Genomic DNA, 21,395 nt, shown 5'->3' on the forward strand with positions numbered 1-21,395 from the left:
TTATGGGTTTTTTTAACATAATCTCGTCACTTTCACTTGTCCTTTAGCCAGCACTTCAGAAGTCAGGCAGTGAATAAAGTAGTCTTCCTTCTTACCCCCATGTCTGCCCAAAGAGGCTGCAGCATCTTTCTCTAGAGTTCGTAGTGCAGCATACAAACTTGATGTCTGCCACTGATATCCCAGAGGACAACGTGAGCATGTTCTGAGTTCTGTTTGTTTGGGTAATTCCTAAGGTATGTTCTCCAAGGCTGAAAATGGCCCTTCATCGTATAGAGCCTTTACACCAAGCCCTGAGTACCTGGAGGAGGCGGGGAGTTCTGCACTTCCTCTTCTGGATTTAGCTAGACTTCTAAAACAACATTTTTTCCGCTTCACTTGAGCGCTTAGCCCACTGAAAGAGCTGTCCTCCTCCTCCCTTGCGTTTATTACCCTCGGGAGGTTCAGTCCCAGCCAAGTTGACCATTTCTTTAGTAGCACTGTGCTGCTTTTCCTGCTGTCTGTAACTGGCTGAAATGAGATTCTATCTTACTACGGCTTTGTTTTCCGGCAGTTGGATACGCAATAAATACGTTTTGATTCCTTTTTTCATCTTTGCAAATAGAGCTCCTCCTTTTAAGGTAGACTGCTGAGATACACCCCAATGCCTTTGGCTTCAAACCCAATGTTGCGGTCTTGACTTGATCCAACAAAATAATTTTGACATACAGACCAAAAAAAAAACCTCAGCAAAACCCAAAAACGGTAGCAGATCCGTGCAGGTGAAGACAAGCTAATACATGTTTTCTGGGCACGGTGATTCACGAATGACTAGTTTTTACATTTACAGTAAGTTGAGCAACCATTTAGTCAGCTTGTGGTTGTTGCAACAATTGAAAATTAAATCTGTGGAGGTATTGTTAAGCAGAATTCAGGCAAGCTGGGAAAACTCAGAACTCTGCTTATAAAAGGACAGGAAAAGATCCAGAAAAAGTTGTGCGTAACAGCCCATTTCACATTTTTAAACTAGTACACTTTACTTTTAATTTTTTTTTATATATATATAATGTGCACATGAATGATAGATGTATATCTGAAGCTATTGTAACGAGTATTTTTTTAAACTGACACATAAATGGGGCCTGCTGAAGTTGATTCGGTTCTTAGCAGAGGGTTGGAAAGTCCTTCTTTCTTGCTGAATTCTGGAAAATTACTTGCCTAACAAAAAAAGTGATTGGCCGCTGTTTTTTCTTCTCAGGTTTGTTGACTGCAAAGAATGTGGTCGGAAGATGCACCAGATTTGTGTATTACATTATGATATTATTTGGCCTTCAGGGTAAGACGTTTGCTAGGTTTTTTACCCCTTGTTTAACAAGACCGGTGTAGTTTATATAATTAAGACTTTCTGCCTTTCCTCTTTAATATGCAGTCACTGTCTTTTAAGAACTGATTATAAAAGGACAAAGCGTTTCTAAATAAAATAATTTTTTGGTGTTTGGGGTCTCATTTCAGTATATTCAAATGAAAATGTGCATGAAACCAACTTGTTCTCATACACAGATTTCTGTGGTTTCTTTCTAACTACTAAACAATGGGAGTTGGTTGGAGGTAAATTTGTATACTGCAGAACACAAATGCAGGTGTAACTGCTTGGCAGAATTAAACCAGGTCATAAAGGCTTTAAGTCTCTCGAAAATGGAGAGGTACAAACTGTTCAAACCCAGAGAAAAATTTATCATACTTGGACATTTAAATGATGGGTTCAGACATTGGGTTTAAGCTAGCCCGTAATGGATTTATGCTAAGTTTTTGGCAATTTTTTTTTCTCAATAGGTTTGTCTGTGACAACTGTCTGAAGAAAACTGGTAGAACACGTAAAGAAAACAAATTCAGTGCTAAAAGTGAGTCTGATATTTCTATTTTTATCTTCAACTTTCATCTTCTCCCTGCCACCCCTAATAGCTGTTTGATTGAGACTTTCTGTTGTCATGATAGACAGTACAGGAACATTTGCAAAAGGGGGAGTAGTGTAGCCCAAGGCTTTAGTAGCTGTCAGCATTTTAATCAACATTTTAAAGGCCTGCTCTCTGTGTTTGTGGTCAGTCTTAATGCTGCCTGAGGTATTTGGCATCTATGTCCTTATTTTTCTAAGATTTAAAAAAAAAAAAAAGAAAAAAAAGAGAGAGAGAGAAAAGTGGGGTGGGGGAACAGAACAGGAGAAACCTAAGGCTGCGTGCACTTTACTGGCTATATTTAGACACGTTTCCATGTAGCATTGAAACTGTAGTAAATTACTGTCACCTCTGTGCCCTTCAAATAACATGTAATAACAAGTTGTACTGCACTTCAGGTGTACTGTGGTGGTGCCAAGTACTAATGTATTTGAAGAGCTTTTCTTGCTTCTAGAGTGGACTGTGTTAGAACGACTGTCCACTGGAAGAAGGCACCAATTGTACCATGCGTCTAGATTTTCCTGGAAGTAACTATTGTCATAATGTTGTTAAAATGTGCACTAAAGAGAGTGCCAAGAGACGCCCAGTCAAGTTGTCTCCGTCTCCTTAGTAGTCCTTACACAGGCATTTTTTTGCATGCATTTAATATCAGAGAACATAATTTGATAACTTTTACTCATACGCATTTCGGGGAGCCTGGGGGGAGTAGGGGCTAGGATTGAAAATGCAGTGTCAGTGGCATAGAGTAGAAAAATAAAGTGAGTGCAGAAGCCAAGAGGGTGATTCAGACACTTAAACAACTAGAACTTGCAGGTACACTTGATTCCTTCCTTGTTCTTCTTTGGTCCTTGGAAGTTCTGGGCATTACCTTGTCATACTGTGACTTTGCAAGCCTGAATCTTCCAAAGTGTAATAAAGGAGTGGTTTTGCATTAAACTCTTGATAACTTCGTGTGTGGTTGATTGCATAATGAGAGATTTGAAAGGGGATAATTTGGAGATGATAATGCTGTATGAGACGTATTAGGTTACAGCAATCAAAACGGTCTCTAGAGTAACCTGACGCATGCAAGATTGTGTTGTTAAAAAGACTAAAGTTAGTCTCATTAAAGACAGATTAAGATTGTAAGAGAGCATTAATAAAATGATGAAGTAAAAGTGTAGTTTTAGATAACAATTTTAAATAGATGTCTCTTCTATTATATGCTGACTTTACAGCATACATTGATGTAAATTGTCTTAAATAAGTATGTGATTCCTTGGATGTCTGCAGTTCTGTGACGTTGCTTAAAGTTTGAGTCATCAGCATTTAATTCAAGGTAACCATTCTGTTCGTTATGGATCTGGACAGGGAAGTAATGGTGCTTTTTTCCTTTCCATTGATCTCCTTTTCTTTCTCCTTTCCCTCCTCTTCGTCTATCTTGTTTTCTTTTTCCCATGATGATTTGAGTCCTGCTGCCAGCTGTAATCCACTGGTGGGCTCAGCTCTTGAGATCACTTTTCTTTAACGTTGTTCTAGTGGAAACACAAGAACAGGGAAGGAAAGCCTGTTCTTGTTGTCAAACCTTGGTCTTACTACTGCCCTAAAACCAAACATGAGCAATGTAAGTTTGAAACATTGACATGTTTCCTCTCCCCCTCCCTCCCCATAAAAACCCTTATTTACTGAATTGCCATCAATATTTCTACGTGCTTTCAAGCATAGTGGCACAACTACTAATAATCAAGGTAGCACATCCCTTAGCTGTTATGGTAACATTCATATTCCTAATGTATACTAAGTAAAACTGGTTATCTTGACCACATCTCAAGTAAGTCGCATAAAGCTGACTGATAGCTTGCCAAATATAACCTACAAACCAGTGTACAGCTGGACTACGCTGTGAAATTCCTAACTTTTGGAGTATTTTTCTTACTAAGAAAATCTACAAATATTACTTAACCAGCAGCTAATGTGGAGACGTTCAAAGACAAAAGATATCCTGACAAATAAGTCGCCCAAAGTAGTTTCCTGACAAAAAGTCACAGTAAGCCAGAAGTCTGACTTTCTTCCTATCTGTCCGGTAACGTCCAGTAACAAATGTCTTGGCCGTTGCTGCTGCAGCAAAACTTCTGTCCTCAAGTGGCCTGAAAGCCCTCTGTGTTGTTACCAATTTGGGTGCCTTTTTTCAAGTTTGCACTGCGGTTTTCATCAAGACCTGAGCTTGTATTGCAAGTATGTGCGTGAGAGGTGTCCAAGAACCAAAATCCGGTTGCTTTCTAAAAGAATTTGCACATTCCAGTATTTCAAAATATACAGCTTTTAGATCCTTGCCTTACAGTGAATATAACCGTAATGCTATCTGTTTTCTTTTTATCTTCTTATCTGGTCTTTTTGTTTGTTTTTCAAGTCTTAATGCATCGCAGCGTAAGGAAGGAAGCAAGATATCCTTTGGTTGCTTAGCATTGGAAAGATGATAAAATGAAAACACAAGTTAGCTAAAATGGCCTGCTAAAAATATACCAACTCATTGGTTGAAATGGAGACATTTCTTTATTTTTCTGTTTGTCTTCAGAGAACTCAACAAAACAAAATAATTTCTTCAGAAAGTATTTGTGAATTTTCTTTAAAATTCTCAAATCTCCTTGAAAATCAACCCCTTCTATTATTTATGGAAAAGCAAATACATTGTTTTGGGCTGGGAAACACTGGAAAAGGCCAGTAGATTGGAAATGGTAAAAGGCATAGTGTATTTTTACTTTAACGCACCTTTAAATTTAATAATTGGCTCCTAGGTACTTGATATTTAGACTGTGTTGTGCTGGTTTTAACCATAGAATCTCTCTGGAGAAGGGGACAGACTGAAAGATGTAAAACAAGATTGCTGCATTTGGCAATTTCTAGAAACTGATAGTAAAATAAAATTTGAAGTATATCAATCCCTGAAAAGTGAGATCTTCTTTGGAGCATATGTGCCTTTTTTCCCCATTATTGGGGAAAATCATTTTTAGCATAGGTATTTTACTGCAGCGTTCTGTATGTAAGCTCAGGAGTCGGGAAGAAGAACCAACAGCCTTGTGTCAGTAGCCAAAAAAAAAAAACCAACTCAAAACTGAAACAATGGAGAGCTGAAAATTAAATGCATTTTAGTAAAATGAATGTCTGTAGATTGCATCGTCACTTTGAAAAATATAGCAGATTGACCATAAAAATGAACTAGAAACACTAGTTGGTAAAATAAGTACAGCAGGATAAGAGAAATAATCATAAATCTTCAAGTCAAAACAGCATGCTACTTCTGTTTTCTTACTTTAAAGCAAAATCTTCATCTTAATTTCTGTAATTTGTTGTGGATTTATTTGAAAACCGTCACATCCTGTAATACTACAAAAACCGCTGTCCCCACAAAAGCTAATTGTAAATGTAAAGACCGAGAGAGGGGATCTGGACAATATGTGGACTTGAACTTTTAAAGACCTCTATCACTGTGCAAGAACTATTTAAGCTTTATGTGCAGATTACTGTAACTGTTCAATCTAAAAGCTCTCTTGAAAAGAAAAGAAAAAGCAATGAAATCTCCATTGAAGTCAAAAGGCTTTTCATTTCTGTTGATTTGCTTTGCTTTGCTTGAAAAGGTGTGGCATTGAGCCAGATCTATAAAGTGATGTAATCTTTGTCAAACAGCCAGATAGTGGTTTTGTTAGGAGAAAACATTTGCAGTGTTCATAAAATAAGCCTACAAATTTAAAAATGCCGTGTGAAGCCGCCTTTGTTAGTTCACTTACTAAGTAATTTTCCCACTATAGCGGTTTTAGCTTCCACGTTAAGGTACAAATACTTACGGCTTGGGTAAAAACAAGGATGGGTTTGCTTTTTTTAAATTTTGGCTGCATAAGTAAAACCAGCAAATTCTCCTATGGAGGTAAAACAAAGGGGGAAAAAAGCGTACTTCTACAGAGAAGCTGAAAGACCTTACAAGCATGTAACACCCTGAACTTAACAGTGATTTCTCCAGTATTAACATTTCTGTTGTCATGTTCTCCTCCTGTCATTTCTAGGGCTACAGACTACGCGTTTAGGAAACCATTTGGAAGATAGAGTAAACAAATTTTTGCGGCGACAGAATCATCCTGAAGCTGGAGAGGTCTTTGTCAGAGTGGTGGCAAGTTCAGATAAGACAGTAGAAGTTAAACCAGGAATGAAATCCAGGTTGGTTCTATTAATCACAGTAAATGCAATCTTGAAATCTTTTTGTTTTGAAGTCTCCCTGCATAAATATTGTGAAACTGTGCCAATTTGCACCGTAATCCCTTTGCATGTTTTTGAAACTTACGCACGAGTAAAGTTAGGAAAGGAAAAAAAGCCGTATGCACTAAGGTAACTTGGAGGAGATTCAAAATACAGTTGTATTTTGGCTGGTTTTAGGGGGATAGCGGGGACGTCCTGATTTGGGTTATAAAACTGTGCCCTTCTATTACTAAATCTTGAGAGAGAGTCTGACCACGTTTTGGTTAGCATTACAGAACTCATAGTTTAGTTTGAAATAGTTGCCATTCCTTCGTTTTGTTGTGTTTTCAGAAGTTATTTTTAATGTGCTTCATCATAAGTAAAAAGCTTAAAAGGTTTATTCTATGAAGTATTTTGGCTTTAATCCGTAAGGACAGTGTTTACGTGACATCTCTTCATCATAATACATTAGGTTTTCTAATCTACAGTGTATTTCGGGGCCTGTGGGTGCGGTGTACTCAATGCTTGCTTGTTCAGGCGTACGTTAACTATACGGACGCTGTCTTTCCCTGAGTTTTATAGTAACAGATTATGCCTTGACAGCACTCCCTGTTTTAATACAGCTCTGATCTGACCCTATTTAACTTATGCATAAATGTTTCTAATGAGTTAAAAATAAGGTTGAAAAGAATTTCCTCATTCTGGTAGGACACTTGTTTATTAATTGGCTTTTTGTTGGTTTTGTTGGTTTGTTTTTTTTCCTTTTCCTTCTTACCACCTTTTCCTTCAGATTTGTGGATTCTGGTGAGATGTCAGAATCTTTCCCTTACCGTACCAAAGCTCTGTTTGCATTTGAGGAGATCGACGGAGTAGATGTGTGCTTCTTTGGCATGCATGTACAGGAGTATGGCTCGGATTGCCCCCCTCCAAATACAAGGTACGCTTTCATTTCCGTGCATCGGTGATGCGTGCACAGAGAACGTCTTGCTACATTCAGTGGACAATTACTCTCAAATACCGAAGATCCGTTTCAATTCTGTGGCACAAATAAGTCCTACTGTATGACTACAGATGACTTTGAAGTGAAAAATAAATATCACAACAAAAATGTTACAAAGTTTTCTATTATGTATTTTGATTTTGCCTCTCAATGTATATTCTTGCTGCCTAAAAAAATGCTACCTATTGCTTTTGAGAACTGTTTATACCATGTTAAGATGCTTAAAAGTGCATTAAAATAATGTCATAATTGATTTTTCTTTGTTCAGTATAGTTATAGATGTATCTAGTATAAAAGTCAGTTCTCAGTAGACGAAAGAGATGTTCAGCCATACATGATTTTCTATCATTCTTCTCTCATTACTATAGGCGTGTGTACATATCGTATCTAGATAGTATTCATTTCTTCCGCCCCCGTTGTCTCCGAACTGCAGTTTATCATGAAATCCTCATTGGATACTTGGAGTATGTGAAGAAACTTGGGTAAGTGAGATCTTTGTAAAGAAATAAATCTTTTTTTCTTTGCATTTTTCACATCCAGGATGCCAAGTAGCTTTTCACTTGGGATGGTCTCTCTCTCTCCTTCTGCCCTTTCTGAGATACGTGGAACACATGCCTCTTCAGTAGTGGAGAGAGAAATTTGGATTTTATCACTAAGGGGTTTTTTATGTGTTAGAATTCTTAAACTGACAGCATATCATTCTTTTTATAAGAGGTTCACTTGATGTTTAAGCGTCATTATTACATCCTGGACCTTTTCTCATCTCTTGTATAAATAGAGGTTATTGCCTCAGCATCTTTGTTACAAAGAAAAAAAAGAAAAGAAGAAGAAAAAAAAAAAGCCAGAGGTCTGAATTTATATCTCAGTTTGGCTGAGTTAATTTTAAGATGGTAGTCAAAACGGTTAAGATTTTTTTGTGTGTGTGAAACGCAGGTATGTGACAGGACACATCTGGGCCTGTCCCCCGAGTGAAGGAGATGACTATATTTTTCATTGCCATCCGCCTGATCAGAAAATACCCAAACCCAAACGTTTGCAAGAATGGTATAAGAAGATGCTGGACAAGGCATTTGCGGAGAGAATCATTCATGACTACAAGGTTTGCTACTGTTTACTTCCTGAATTAATTTTCATGAGCTTTTCATTTGAAGGTAGCAAACATTGTTTCGTAAGGCATGAAACTGTCATGGTGGCGTACAAGGGGTTTTATTCTCCGTTAGTTTCTTCATTTTCTTAGATTTTCTGGAGGTTCTGCCTTTCAGACTGAAAATTGCTTAGGTTTGGTTTCTGCATTAAGAAGCGTGCGGGAGCCTGCCTTCGCATACTTCTCTTACTTCCTTGCCTTGAAGACTGCAGTGTATGTCATCGTTTGTTAAGGTTTATAGAAGTTGTTTGCTTCCGGTGATTCTGGAGGATCGGGTGGAATACTGGACCCCACTAGTATGAAATCAAAAAACTGCTTATAAAACAGCTTCTTCACTTGAAGAGAAAAAGGATGATTTTCATAATTGGAGGATATCATACGTGTACCCAAGGAAATAAGTTAAAGATGGCAAAGGTAGCATTTGCCACTCCTTACATGCTAAAATTTACAAGAATTTCTTAATGGTAGTGACAGTGCTGGAAAAAAATTGATGTTTTGATTGCAAGTGACAGTTACTAAATGTGTGGAACAGAATGGCATATAGCAAGCCTTGTCATCTGATCCGGTGCAGCAAAGAGCTAGAAAATCTCTCCTAATAAGGTGGTCTTGAAATGAATCTGAAGAAGAAAATTGATTAGTCTTGTATGTGCTTGTTAAACGCAATGCACTTAAAAAAAAAAAAAAACCACCTCCACAACAACTGTGTAAAATACCTGTTCCTTTTCAGAATACCTATTCCTCCCAGTGGTCCCCACTCTTTCTGACGGGTGGTCCACAGAGCTTCAGCCAGTGGTCAGCGGAGGACACCGGCTGCGCACAGTTCCCCTACCACAACCAGATATTATTTAATATTCCTGTGTGTAATATCTGGCCGGTGCATTCAGTAATTCTTCCCGGAGTTACCAGGCTTATTGCACATATGATGCACGGCCCACACGCATGCAGTGAAGTGCTTACGCACTTTCAAATTTGTAAGGGAAAGGGGCGAATGAGATGCACTTGCTGTCACTAGAACAGTTCCTGCTCTTGTTCAGGAGCAGTGCAGGAAAAGCTAAGTGGTGTAGGCTTCATCTTTAATTGGCGTAGTTACCAGGGAGGGGTTTGTTACGTTTTCCAGGGGTATCTTAGCCTCTCCCATAATGTCAGGAGTGTGAACTGGTTGCGTTATGGAGGTTGAGGAGAGCCTCAGCAGCTGTGTTTCCAAGATGAAACAGGGAGTGGGCTGTTATCAGTATTGCCAGGCCAGTTTTTGAGCTGCACCCAGCAAAGGATGCCGGCCAGGAGCGGGCCATGGGCTGGAAGTGAGGCACAGCTGTTCAGTGTAGCCCTGGGTCACGTCTCTGCTCCTCCTCTCTATCCTAAGTGGTCTTCATTTATTTATTCTTGGTATTGTGTGCTACACTTAACAGGACATCTTCAAACAAGCAACTGAGGACAGGCTGACAAGTGCCAAGGAGCTGCCTTACTTTGAAGGTGATTTCTGGCCCAATGTGCTGGAAGAAAGCATTAAGGAGTTGGAGCAGGAGGAGGAGGAAAGGAAAAAGGAAGAAAGCACTGCAGCTAGTGAAACAACAGAGGTGAGTTAACGCTATGTTTGCTTCTGGCTCACAAAGCTGATGATTAACACTTCAATAAATTAGAGAGTTCACATCCGGCACACCAGAAAAGGTTATTCACATCAGACATCAAATCAGGGTTCCCTTTAACTGCATTTCTGTTGGTTTCTTTTTCTTGGATAACAGATATACTGATGGCTTGGCTTAGTTTGGTGGTTGTTTTGGGTTTTGGTTTTGTTTGTTGTTTTTTTTTTTTTTTAACAGAATCAGAAATCAGTTACATCAGTGCAGCATCTCTGTTCTCGGAGAAATCTGTTAAGCTACTTTTGGATTGCATCATGACTGCTACATTTGCTTGCAGTCATTTGGCTGAGCTTCTGGTTCACACCTTTGCAAATCACCTTCAGTATTTGCATTTTGAAAGATGCTGTATTTTTCAAAGCTGAATTAAATTTTGCTATTATTTACACAAAAGTATTTCTAGTTGTCTGCAACAGCAGGGGGCTGAAAATTCAAAAGTATTTATTGCAAGCTTTGCATTGGTGTGAAACACTGGTCCTGATGGTGGTTTTCCTTCACCGGCATGCTCTCTTTGTTTCCTAAAACAAAACAAAATTTTCTCAGGGTCCTTGCCAGAATTTCATTATTCATTTTTATTTCTGTCTTGCTTGTATCCAAATGGTCTTAGCACTTTTATACTCTCCCTTTTACTTGGGATTTGCAGCAAGGTGTTTTGAAAATAGAGTAGGAAAATCTGAAAGCTAGGAGATTGAGGTGGAACCAACAACTTGGAACTGGCGAGGGACTGCATCCAGCTCAGATGCTGTGACAATTTGCATACAGCGTGTATTACGTGTGATTGATGTGGAGCGATAGACCTTAATCCATCAATTTCGTTATGTCAGAAAATTCCTTCTATTAAACCTTAGCTGCTCCTTCAAAGCAAATATAGTTTGTTGCGATATTTTTTCATGGAACCATAAAGTTAATAGTTTTCACCTTGTTCCTTCTGAATGTAACCTTTAATATTGAAATATTTCAACAAACAGCAGTATAAAAGTAACCGAAAGACAAGGCTGAGAATTTAAGTTGCAGTCCTCTTTTGCTAACAGTATCACTTTCAATAAATCAGAGCGTGTCCTTCCAGTGAAAAGGCCAGTGTAAACCTCTGCATCCAAGAGGAGAAAAAAGGTGTTTTAAAAAGCCCAGAACAGCTAACTGTGAAACTCATACAAGTTGTCTGCCTAAAGTGAGAAGCTGCAGCCTTGGCTGTTAACAGCCCTATGTTCCCTCTGAATGCCATTGATGTTGCTTGGGGTAGCGGGGGAGCAAAACCTGCATCCAAATTGCTGAAAATGTCATCCAAGAATGCAATAAAAAACCGTAACAGTGGGGTCTTTGCCACTTGTCTCAGAAGAAGGGGTGAAATTAAAAGCATGAGAAGTTCTCCAGTGCAATCACCTGAACTTGAGTCGCTTGGGGATCAGTGGGGATCTCCACAAGTAGAAGCACTTGCCTTATATTGAGATGGTACAGAATGCATCTATCTTTTCTTAAATTCATAGTTCTAATCTTTGTATATGTGGAGAGAGAGCTGCTGCTTAAAAGTTGACGTGTGCTGCGAGTATCAGTTAAAGAGAGTCTAAAGAGGTGGTAAATATTCAGAAGTTCTTGAAAAAGGTTCTGAAGGGACAAGGCTCACTGAGTAACTGTGCTGTCAGCATCTCTGGCAAACCTGGCCAAATATGTTAAATGCCATCAAAATTAAGTGAAAAAAACAATCTTACAGCTTCTTAAAACATTTTGGAACAGCTTTGTACAATTGACCAAATATAAACTTGTTAAAGGTAGAGTAGAAAGAAAACTAGGACTTATACTGTCAGCTAAGTTTCAACCTATTCTGTAAATTTTTAAATTCTTCATTGATGCTGTAGAATGTATAGGCAAAGGAGGTCGTGCCCTAATTCTATCAGGGTGGTAGAAAATTTTGGGGAAAAGAAGTCAAGATGGGAATATACAATAGCTCATTTCTGAATATCTTCAAATCACATAGAGCTCTGTCTGGTTTCCCATAAAATGCTATAATTTTGATTTCCAAACAAGTTTGGTCAAAAAAATAAATAAAATTAGTTACAGAAAACCCAAGATTGGACAGGGAATTTCTATCTAAGCCTAATTAATAGAGTAGAACGATGGCAACAGTCTATATATAGAATTGCTTTCTTCAGTTGAAATATTTTTGTTTTCTTTGAATAAATATGCTTGTGGATAAACCCTGTGTTTGCTTGTGCATAGTGTTCGTGAAACTTTCTATCAGAGTATTTCAGTAGCTTATTTTTAATATTACGATGACCAACATTCTAGCAGTTAGAGAGGGGCTTTTTAATGAGCGGCGAGCTCCCTGCTGAGGGCTTGGGTTTTTATTTTTCAAGGACATGGGAAGTCTAAAAGTTATTTCTGTTTTCATGGGTCATCTAAATAGCATCATTTGCTATTTTTTACTCTCTTTACTTACATCTAGTATTCAGTATATGGTCGCTGTGGTCTATGTCGCAACATAGACACAAGTGAAGCTTTGGGGGATATTTCTTTTTTGGAGTTGCAGCAGTAAGTCTTCAGGATGGAGAATAATAATGTATTTTGTTGGTTTCAAATCCTGCACCTTCTTATCTGTGTACTAGCTCTAAATTTGTTCAATAAAAACAAACAAAAAAAATAAAATCAGAGTTCAAGCAAGTATGTGAAACCCCAACTGCTCAACAAAGCAAAATACTGCACTTCTGGAATTTTTTAAAGTCCATTTTATTTTTAACTCATTTTATCGTCAAATATCTGTAAGATTTTGTAAAGCAAGCAGTGGAAGCTGAAGTACAGTGTAAGTGTAAGATACAAATTATTTAATATATATGCATACTTTAAAAATCTATTTTTAAACAGCGTTTGAATTTGTTTGCCTGCCAGTTTGGCTTTTGATTTTTCCTGGAAGATAGGATATATTTAACACAGGATGGCTGATTTGCAGGCATTGGAACAAAGTTCTGTTACTGCCAGCAGAAACGTTTCACTTTCAGCTATAGTGAATGGGAGAGACCTCTATAAAGCGTAACATCTTTCCTTTGCGTTTATTGCAGGGAAGCCAGGGCGACAGCAAAAACGCCAAGAAAAAGAACAACAAAAAAACCAACAAGAATAAGAGCAGCATCAGCAGAGCTAACAAGAAGAAACCCAGCATGCCAAACGTGTCCAATGATCTGTCTCAGAAGCTGTATGCCACTATGGAGAAGCATAAAGAGGTACTGTCAAAATACGCTGCATAAAGAGAAGATTTTATTCCTGTAAATCCAGGCATGATGATAGTCAGAATTGAAAAACCAGGAGGAGTAAAGCTTGTGATCGTGCTAAAATTTTGTCTGTTGTGTAACAACATACTGGAAGAGATTAGCCTAAACTCAGTTAATTAGATAACATTTGTAGCACACCATTACTGCAACAGAACACGCGCTTTTTCCTGCGAGATTATCTAACTTCATTGATTTTTATTCCCTCCCCCCCCCCATTTATCTGCAGGTCTTTTTTGTGATTCATTTACACGCTGGGCCTGTAATTAACACTCTGCCTCCCATTGTGGACCCTGATCCATTACTTAGCTGTGATTTGATGGATGGGCGAGATGCCTTCCTCACCTTAGCCAGAGATAAGCACTGGGAGTTCTCCTCACTACGCCGATCCAAGTGGTCCACGCTCTGCATGCTGGTAGAACTACATACTCAAGGGCAGGACCGCTTTGTCTATACGTGCAATGAGTGCAAACATCATGTGGAAACACGGTGGCATTGCACTGTCTGTGAGGTAGGTGTATATCAACAAAGAATGCTGCGCTTTCTTGCCCTACAGCCAAGCTTGATTATTTTTTTGGGGGGGTATTGACCAAAGTTCCTCCAAATTAAGCCTGTCCTGATGAAAGGGCTGCTAAGCATTAAGGCGAGGTGACTACCACAGGGGGGTACCTCTTCTTCTAGGGTAAGTGCCTTTAGTTTCTCAACCTGAAAAACACCAGTACTCTGGAATGGCTCCTGTTGCCTCATATATTCCACTGTGGCTCCTCTGCATACACAAGTTTTTGCTAAATATTAAAGACCTTTAGGACTGGGTGGTAGGGTGTAACTGTGTCAGACTAGTCTGACTCCGCAGGGCACCACCTCATCCACATTAAATGGATGTCTGCGAGAAAAGTTAGCGTACCTTCCTGCCAGGTAAAAGCTTTCCTTCTATTTTGTACGTGGTACTTCATGTTATAAGGACTGTGGCCAAGCGCGTGTCCAGGCTGCAGCAGAGCTGGGAGAGGAGGCTGCCACACACCGTTGTCCCTTCAGCCCAGTGTTAGAGGTTGCCTGCCCCTTCCAATCAGCCCAAATAATTGCTTCCTAACCTGGCTCAGTGCTTTTAATGCCTAGTCCTTCTACAGCATAGATCACTTCCACTGAACTGCGTTAGAGAGCAATTACGCATGGAGTTAAACAGGTGGACTTGAGGAGCAGGTAGCCTCTACAGGGTTTGTGATGACCTCTGGCTGTAGCTGAACCAAAAAAAACCATTGAATAAGTGCAGCCTAGTTTTTATACTTCAAGTTATTGCCAGGTTTGTGGTGGAAGAGTCTTAATTAATCCCTCCGAGGAAAGCAGTGAACAGGGCTTCTTGAGGCAAGACTGTAGGAAATGTATTGTACGCGCTAGGGGAATTAAGTGGTGGAAGGAGGTATGGCTTTAGGTGTCTTCTGGGTACTTCTGTATAAGGCAGTGCCCTTCCTCCAGCAAAAAAGGACAGGGCAGTGAGAATGCGGGTGTTTGAGCAGGTTTTCAGACCAGTGTCTGTCTTAGCATGCAACTTGCACTCGATTTGAAGGTCATTTTAGAGGTTAAAAATATGTATTTCAGGGTAGTAATTATTAGTCAGTAATTACACTAAGAGTAACTAAATGGAGAGCCAAACCCCGTTCTTTAAGTATTGGCGTTAGATTTGTCGTACTAGTTAGAGGTTTTGGCCTTCCTCATGTAGGTACCCAAGACATCGCAGAAAAGTAAACAGTTCCTATCATCAAAAGGGAAAAACAAAAAAAAAAAACCCCAAACCCTGCAAGATATTTTAATGTAATAGAATGAAGACACAATTGCAGCCCATTTTTGCGTTGTTACCCACCCTAGTCAAGATTTGTGATTGCAGGCTCGCTTTGCTAAGGCAGCCCAGGTGGCTTCTGCCGCCAGCTGCCTGCCCCAAAAGTCCGCTCCTGCTGTCGTGGTGACTCCGCAGCTGCTCCTCTGCCTCGGTGTACCAGGGGTAAACGGAAGCGGGCAGCTGTTCACAGCGCATGGCTGCTGTCCTGCTTTTCTTCTGCTGCGTGGTTGTACCCACTGAAACCCAAAGCGTGCTTCCACACAGGGCTCTTCTGCTCTTTTGCTGTTACGGCTGCTGATTGTAGACAACTGAACTCTGCGTTTTCTTTGCTTTCAGGACTACGACCTCTGCATTAACTGCTACAACACTAAGAGCCATGACCACAAGATGGTTAAGTGGGGCTTGGGTCTGGATGATGAGAGCAACAGCCAAGGAGAACAACAGTCAAAGAGCCCCCAGGAGTCGCGACGACTCAGCATCCAGCGCTGCATTCAGTCCCTTGTCCATGCCTGTCAGTGCCGCAATGCAAACTGCTCATTGCCATCCTGCCAGAAGATGAAACGGGTTGTCCAGCACACCAAGGGCTGCAAGCGCAAGACCAACGGTGGCTGTCCGGTGTGCAAACAGCTCATAGCTCTTTGCTGCTACCATGCCAAACACTGCCAAGAGAACAAATGCCCTGTGCCATTCTGTCTCAATATCAAACACAAGCTTCGACAGCAGCAGATCCAGCACCGCCTGCAGCAGGCTCAGCTCATGCGCAGAAGGATGGCTACCATGAACACCCGAAACGTGCCTCAGCAAAGTTTGCCTTCTCCTACCTCAGCAACGCCTGGTACCCCTACACAGCAGCCAAGTACACCGCAAACACCACAGCCTCCTCCCCAGCCCCAGCCTTCCCCTGTAAGTATGTCACCGGCTGGCTTTCCCAGTGTGTCGAGAACTCAGCCCCCTACTACTGTTTCAACAGGAAAACCCGCAAACCCGGTTTCCGCGCCTCCACCTCCGGCTCAGCCTCCGCCGGCCGCAGTGGAAGCGGCTCGGCAGATTGAGAGGGAAGCTGCCCAGCAGCAGCAGCAGCTCTACAGGGTCAACAACATTAACAATGGTTTGCCTCCTGGTCGCCCAGGACTAGTAAACCCGACGGTGGGTTCAGTGAACCAGATGCAGCAAGTCAGCATGAATGTACCCCGGCCCAACCCTGTAAGCGGTCCAGTGATGTCCAACATGCAGCCTGGACAATGGCAGTCACCTCCAATGCCGCAGCAGCAACCAATGCAGCCGGGAATGGCAAGACCGGTTATGCCAATGGCGACGCCACAAGCAGTGGCTGCGCCAAGGATGCCAGGCGTGCAGCAGCCACCACGAAGCATCCCCCCGAATGCACTTCAGGACTTACTGAGGACCTTGAAATCACCAAGTTCTCCACAGCAGCAACAGCAAGTTCTTAATATTCTTAAATCCAACCCGCAGCTTATGGCAGCTTTTATAAAGCAAAGAACGGCCAAATACGTGGCGAACCAGCCTGGGATGCAGCCGCAAGCAGGCATACAGCCCCAGCCGGGGATGCAGCAGCCGCAGACCGGCATGCAACAGCCAGGCATGCACGCTCAAGCAGGACTGCAGAACATGAACGCGATGCAAGCAGGAGTGCAGAGACCGAGCGTTCCTCCCCAGCAGCAAGGGATAGGAGCTATGAATCCCCAGGGACAAGCTATAAACATTATGAACCCCGGCCACAACCCCAGCATGGCGAACATGAGTCCACAGTACAGAGAAATACTGAGGCGGCAACTACTGCAGCAGCAGCAGCAACAGCAGCAGCAGCAAGGAGGGGCTGGCATGGCAGGAGGGATGGCAGGACACAACCAGTTCCAGCAGCCTCAAGGACCGGGAGGTTACCCTCAAGCCATGCAGCAGCAGCGGATGCAGCAGCATATATCCATACAGGGGGGTTCCATGGGACAGATGGCTCAGATGGGACAGCTGAACCAGATGGGCCAGCCCGGCATGGGGGCGGACGGCACTCCCAACATCCAGCAAGCACTGCAGCAGCGCATCCTGCAACAGCAGCAGATGAAACAGCAGATAGGGTCCCCCGGCCAGCCTAACCCCATGAGCCCACAGCAGCACATGCTCTCAGGACAAGCGCAGGCGTCTCATCTCCCTGGCCAGCAGATCGCCACCTCCCTCAGCAACCAGGTGCGGTCCCCAGCACCCGTTCAGTCTCCCCGTCCCCAGTCCCAGCCGCCACATTCCAGCCCGTCACCCAGGATACAGCCCCAACCGTCACCTCACCACGTCTCTCCCCAGACTGGTTCCCCCCACCCAGGACTCGCAGTCACTATGGCTAGCTCCATGGATCAGGGACACTTGGGCAACCCAGAACAGAGTGCAATGCTTCCACAACTAAACACCCCGAACAGGAGTGCGTTGTCTAACGAATTGTCTCTGGTCGGTGACACCACCGGGGACACATTAGAAAAATTTGTGGAGGGTTTGTAGCATTATGGGAGCATCACTTTTTTTTTTTTTTTTTTTTTTCCTTTCGTGTTCTTGGACATTTTGTACTGAAAATTCAGACATCTGGGTTGTTTTGAATCCTAGATGGAACTGCTGCTTCCTACACATGGAAGAATGAATTGCTGTTTAAAGAAAAAAAGAAAAAACAATACAAAGAATATATTTTTTTGTTAAAGCCAGGCGGTTAAAATATCTGGTCTCTTTTGTGGGTTTTTTTGGTTTTTATTTTTTTGTTGCTGTTGACTCATACCTTTTTTTTAATGGGGAAAACAAGTTCATTATATTCATATTTTTTATTTGTATTTTCAAGACTTTAAACATTTGCGTTTAAAAGAAGAAAAAAATAATATTCAGAAACTGTTTCCTGAAATAATGCAACATTATAATGTATCCCAGTAACTTTGCCACGTTGCGGGAAGATTATTTTTTTTTTTTTTCTATAGTGAACTCTGCAGGCGTTTGAAGTATTACCCCTGGAAAGATAGGAATTGACTCTTGCACACAAAACCACACATTGGCCAATGCCAAAATCCTTGTCTTGCAGATGTAGAAATTGTTGCTTTGTTTCTCTGATAAAACTGGTTTTAGATGAAAATAGGGATGATCACTCTTAGACCGTGCTGATTTGAATAGAGAAGAAGCATTCTTTTCTTTCTTTCTTCTGTGTGAAACTTGAAATGAGGAAAAGCAATTCTAGTGTAAATCATGCAAGCGCTATAATTACTATAAATAAGAAAATCCAAGAAGATTCAATCACTGTATAGAATGGTAAAGACAAAAAAAAAAACAACAAAAAAACAAACTCATTTCTTACTTATAATATCATATTGTTAAATAAACTGTGTGCAACAGACAAAAAGGGTGGTCCTTCTTGAATTCATGTACATGGTATTAACACTTAGTGTTTGGGTTTTTTGTTATGAAAATGCTGTTTTCAACATTGTATTTGGACTATGCATGTCTTTTTTCCATTGTATATAAAGTATTGCTTAAAATTGATATAAATTACTGAAGTTTTTAACATGTATTCTGTTCTTTAAAATCCATGTAAGAATGTTTAAGGTTTTTATTTATTTATATATTTTTTGGATCATGTTCTTTGTAAGACATGGCTATGAATATTCACTCATTACACGGAGCAGCCAGAGGCAGCGATAGGAGTGGCACGATGCCTGGAGTACTGTAGGTAGCACGTCTGTTTGACACCACCCTTTAGCAATCGTTTCCTTTTCGGGGAGGGAGAGGAGAGAGGGGAATGGTTCCCGTACATGGAATATTTGCAGGTGTTCATCCCTAAGGGTTAACTGGAATAAATTATTAATAGCCGTCGCTTTTTAAAAACTGCATTAATTTAGAGAAGGATCACCAATGAAAGGAAAATAGAGAGTATTGAGTTAATTCTAGGCTAATTTATTTAGTCTACAGTAAAATATGAACCTATTGACTTTAACACTATTTTTCTGCTGTTAACTCTGAGTCTAGATTTGAGGGTTTTCTGTGGAATAAAAAATAACAAATCATGTACATGTTCCCTTTAATATCCTGTCACCATGCCCTCATGTTCCTGGGATACTTGCCCCTCCTCCCCCCACTGAATTGCTTTCTTGGAGTTAAAAAGTCCAGGGAAACTTTCCCAACGTAGGTGTGAGCTTAAAACCACGACTAGCCTAAAATGCCATCACCCAGACCTCGAGGCTTCTCGGTTACGTGCGACCGGCATGGGATTCGCAGCCAGCCCAGCACGGGATCCCGATGCCCGGCAGCCGCCGCTCCAGCGGGGAGCACCGGGCACACTTGGCTTTTCACGTTAAGTTTAGCGCTTCCTCCAGCCTTACGTTTTCATAGGAACCGTGTTGGGGGAGGACGGGGGGAGAAGAACAAAGGATTTATCTCAACTTTTATCCCCGTACTGTGAAAACAGTAGTGCGCTGCGGCGCTACTTCATTCTTTTTATCTGTAGAGGGTCTCTGCTTAAACTTTTCTTGCAAACTTTCAACTATTGTACCTTTTTCACCACCATTGGATTCATCTGCCCACGCAATTGTCTTCAGCAATTCAAGATGTCAAAATTTGGGGCTGGGGTGAGGTCAGTGAACACTAACCCAGAGCTTGTCCAAAAGAAATTGCTGTAAAAAAAAAAAAAAAAATAGTTGGAAAGCCCTGATGCTGTGTCTCATGCTGTGTACTTAAAAAGAGGAAAAATACTATATTTGTGATCAAAAAGAGGAAACTTGAAATGTGCTGGTGTTTCTAATAAAAGCTGGTAAAACTGCTTGGATTGAAGGATGGTTCCACTTGGCTGGTGCCCGCTAGGATCAGTGAAGCCTGACACCCAAGGTTAGGATAACTGCACTCAATCTCGCTAATACCTTTAAGTAGCGTCCATTTTAAAAACGTCGGCACCGCTTCCGGATTTGGATAAGCCGAGTCCTGTTCGGAGCACCGAGAGGTGTTGTGGCTCTCAGGCTGCAACTCCCTGGGGTTCCCGCTCCTGGGGAAGAGTGGAGAAAAAACTCGATGGGATGCAAATACCGGAATTTTTTTTAAATACAATCTGAAGTATGGCGAGAGCACAGACAAAGGGATAGATTTAGATCTGATAATCCCAGCCTGATGGAGCAATTCTTTCAGATAAGAGCAGATACTTGGCCAGGGAGAGAAGGGAAGTGCAAAGCTGAAGTCGGACCTGAGGAGGGGCTGGGTGCAGTGTTCAGCCCCTGTGCCTGGGGGTCTTCGCTCCGGTCTCCTTTGATGATAGGAAATTCAGCATATCTGAAGACTGGATGAGCATCTGATCTTTCAGGTCCTTGCCTGTGTTTTGATGGGGGAGGTACTGGCAATAAGGAACAGTGTCCTAGAAACGAGAATCTCTAAGGCAAGAACGCACTGGAGATCGGTGCTGGATCTCTGTAGCCGGAGGGGGTGGCAAAGGCCTTTCCCCCTTACTGAATTCTGGAGGGGAAGAAGGTGCTTAAATCTGAACAACTCGTTTCTCTGCTCTTCTTTTGCCTGTCCACCACGGTCTGCTCTCTGCTGCTGGCTATCCTGACTTCTACCAACACTGCTACCACAGCAGGCTGTGAGCGTGTTTCTCCTTGCTGCAGACACACCAGCTGAGGTTCAGCTGCTCAGCGCTGTCCTACCAGAGATGAGCCCACAGCACCTGCATAAGCCCTCCCTGCTCTGGTCTTCCACCTGGATGGGTGAGGGTCTGACCGAAGCAGCGGGCTGAGGAAGAGGAGCCTTCCTGCTGGGGGTGCAGCTGGGGACAGTAACCCCGTCAGTAACCATGTCTGAAGCCAGAAGCGGTGTGTGTCCACAGCTATAGCAGCGTAACATTCCTCCAAGTCCGTGGCAGTGTACAGCAGTAAGTGAAGGCAGTTAACAGCTTACAAAGTGATGTGGGTGTGCACTGGGTGCTTCTTCCAAGGCAAATTACAGCCCATGGTTTTCCCAGTGCAGTGAAGGTCGAGCAGCCACTATGGAGGCGGGGGAGCGCGGCAGAGCACGCAGGTTGCTGTTTGGGGGCCTTCCCTGTGCTTCCTCTCCACAGCTGGGAACTTAAAACAGGGAATGGGGTGATCTCTGCCACCCCCAGCGTGCTGCCAGGGCAGCGACTGAAGCCAGTCAGTGCCAACCGCTGGATAATCAGAATGAGCCCAGAGAGAGGGGAGGATCTGTACCAGATCCCCTGCGGTCCCCAAGCCTTCCCTGCAGGAACATGCTTCGTGGCTTAACTGGTCAAAGCGGACCCAAGGCAGGAGGGTGACACAGCCCAAGGTGAGGTAGGAGGAAGACTCAGGTGCTTCACAGCAGGTACAAGGGCTCTGGTAGGGTGTGGTGGCAGAGCAGCGCTCAGGAGTGCT

General features: G+C 42.1%; 1 protein-coding gene across 1 annotated transcript in view; it reads left to right on the top strand.

Annotated features, from left to right (window-relative positions):
* CREBBP (CREB binding lysine acetyltransferase) overlaps nt 1–18,550 on the top strand; it is a 97,236-nt gene extending 78,686 nt beyond the window's left edge. The window contains exons 22-31 of the mRNA XM_082490367.1: nt 1,235–1,312; nt 1,810–1,877; nt 5,966–6,116; nt 6,925–7,071; nt 7,503–7,616; nt 8,068–8,233; nt 9,688–9,855; nt 12,966–13,127; nt 13,402–13,683; nt 15,343–18,550. Of these exons, the coding sequence (XP_082346493.1) occupies nt 1,235–1,312; nt 1,810–1,877; nt 5,966–6,116; nt 6,925–7,071; nt 7,503–7,616; nt 8,068–8,233; nt 9,688–9,855; nt 12,966–13,127; nt 13,402–13,683; nt 15,343–17,511 (3,505 nt within the window). The 3' untranslated portion in view covers nt 17,512–18,550. The remainder of the gene's footprint in view (nt 1–1,234; nt 1,313–1,809; nt 1,878–5,965; nt 6,117–6,924; nt 7,072–7,502; nt 7,617–8,067; nt 8,234–9,687; nt 9,856–12,965; nt 13,128–13,401; nt 13,684–15,342) is intronic.
* The last annotated feature ends 2,845 nt before the right edge of the window (nt 18,551–21,395 follow it).

The sequence above is a fragment of the Vanellus vanellus genome, assembly GCF_965231255.1.
Source record: "Vanellus vanellus genome assembly, chromosome: 14".
NCBI lineage: Eukaryota > Metazoa > Chordata > Aves > Charadriiformes > Charadriidae > Vanellus > Vanellus vanellus.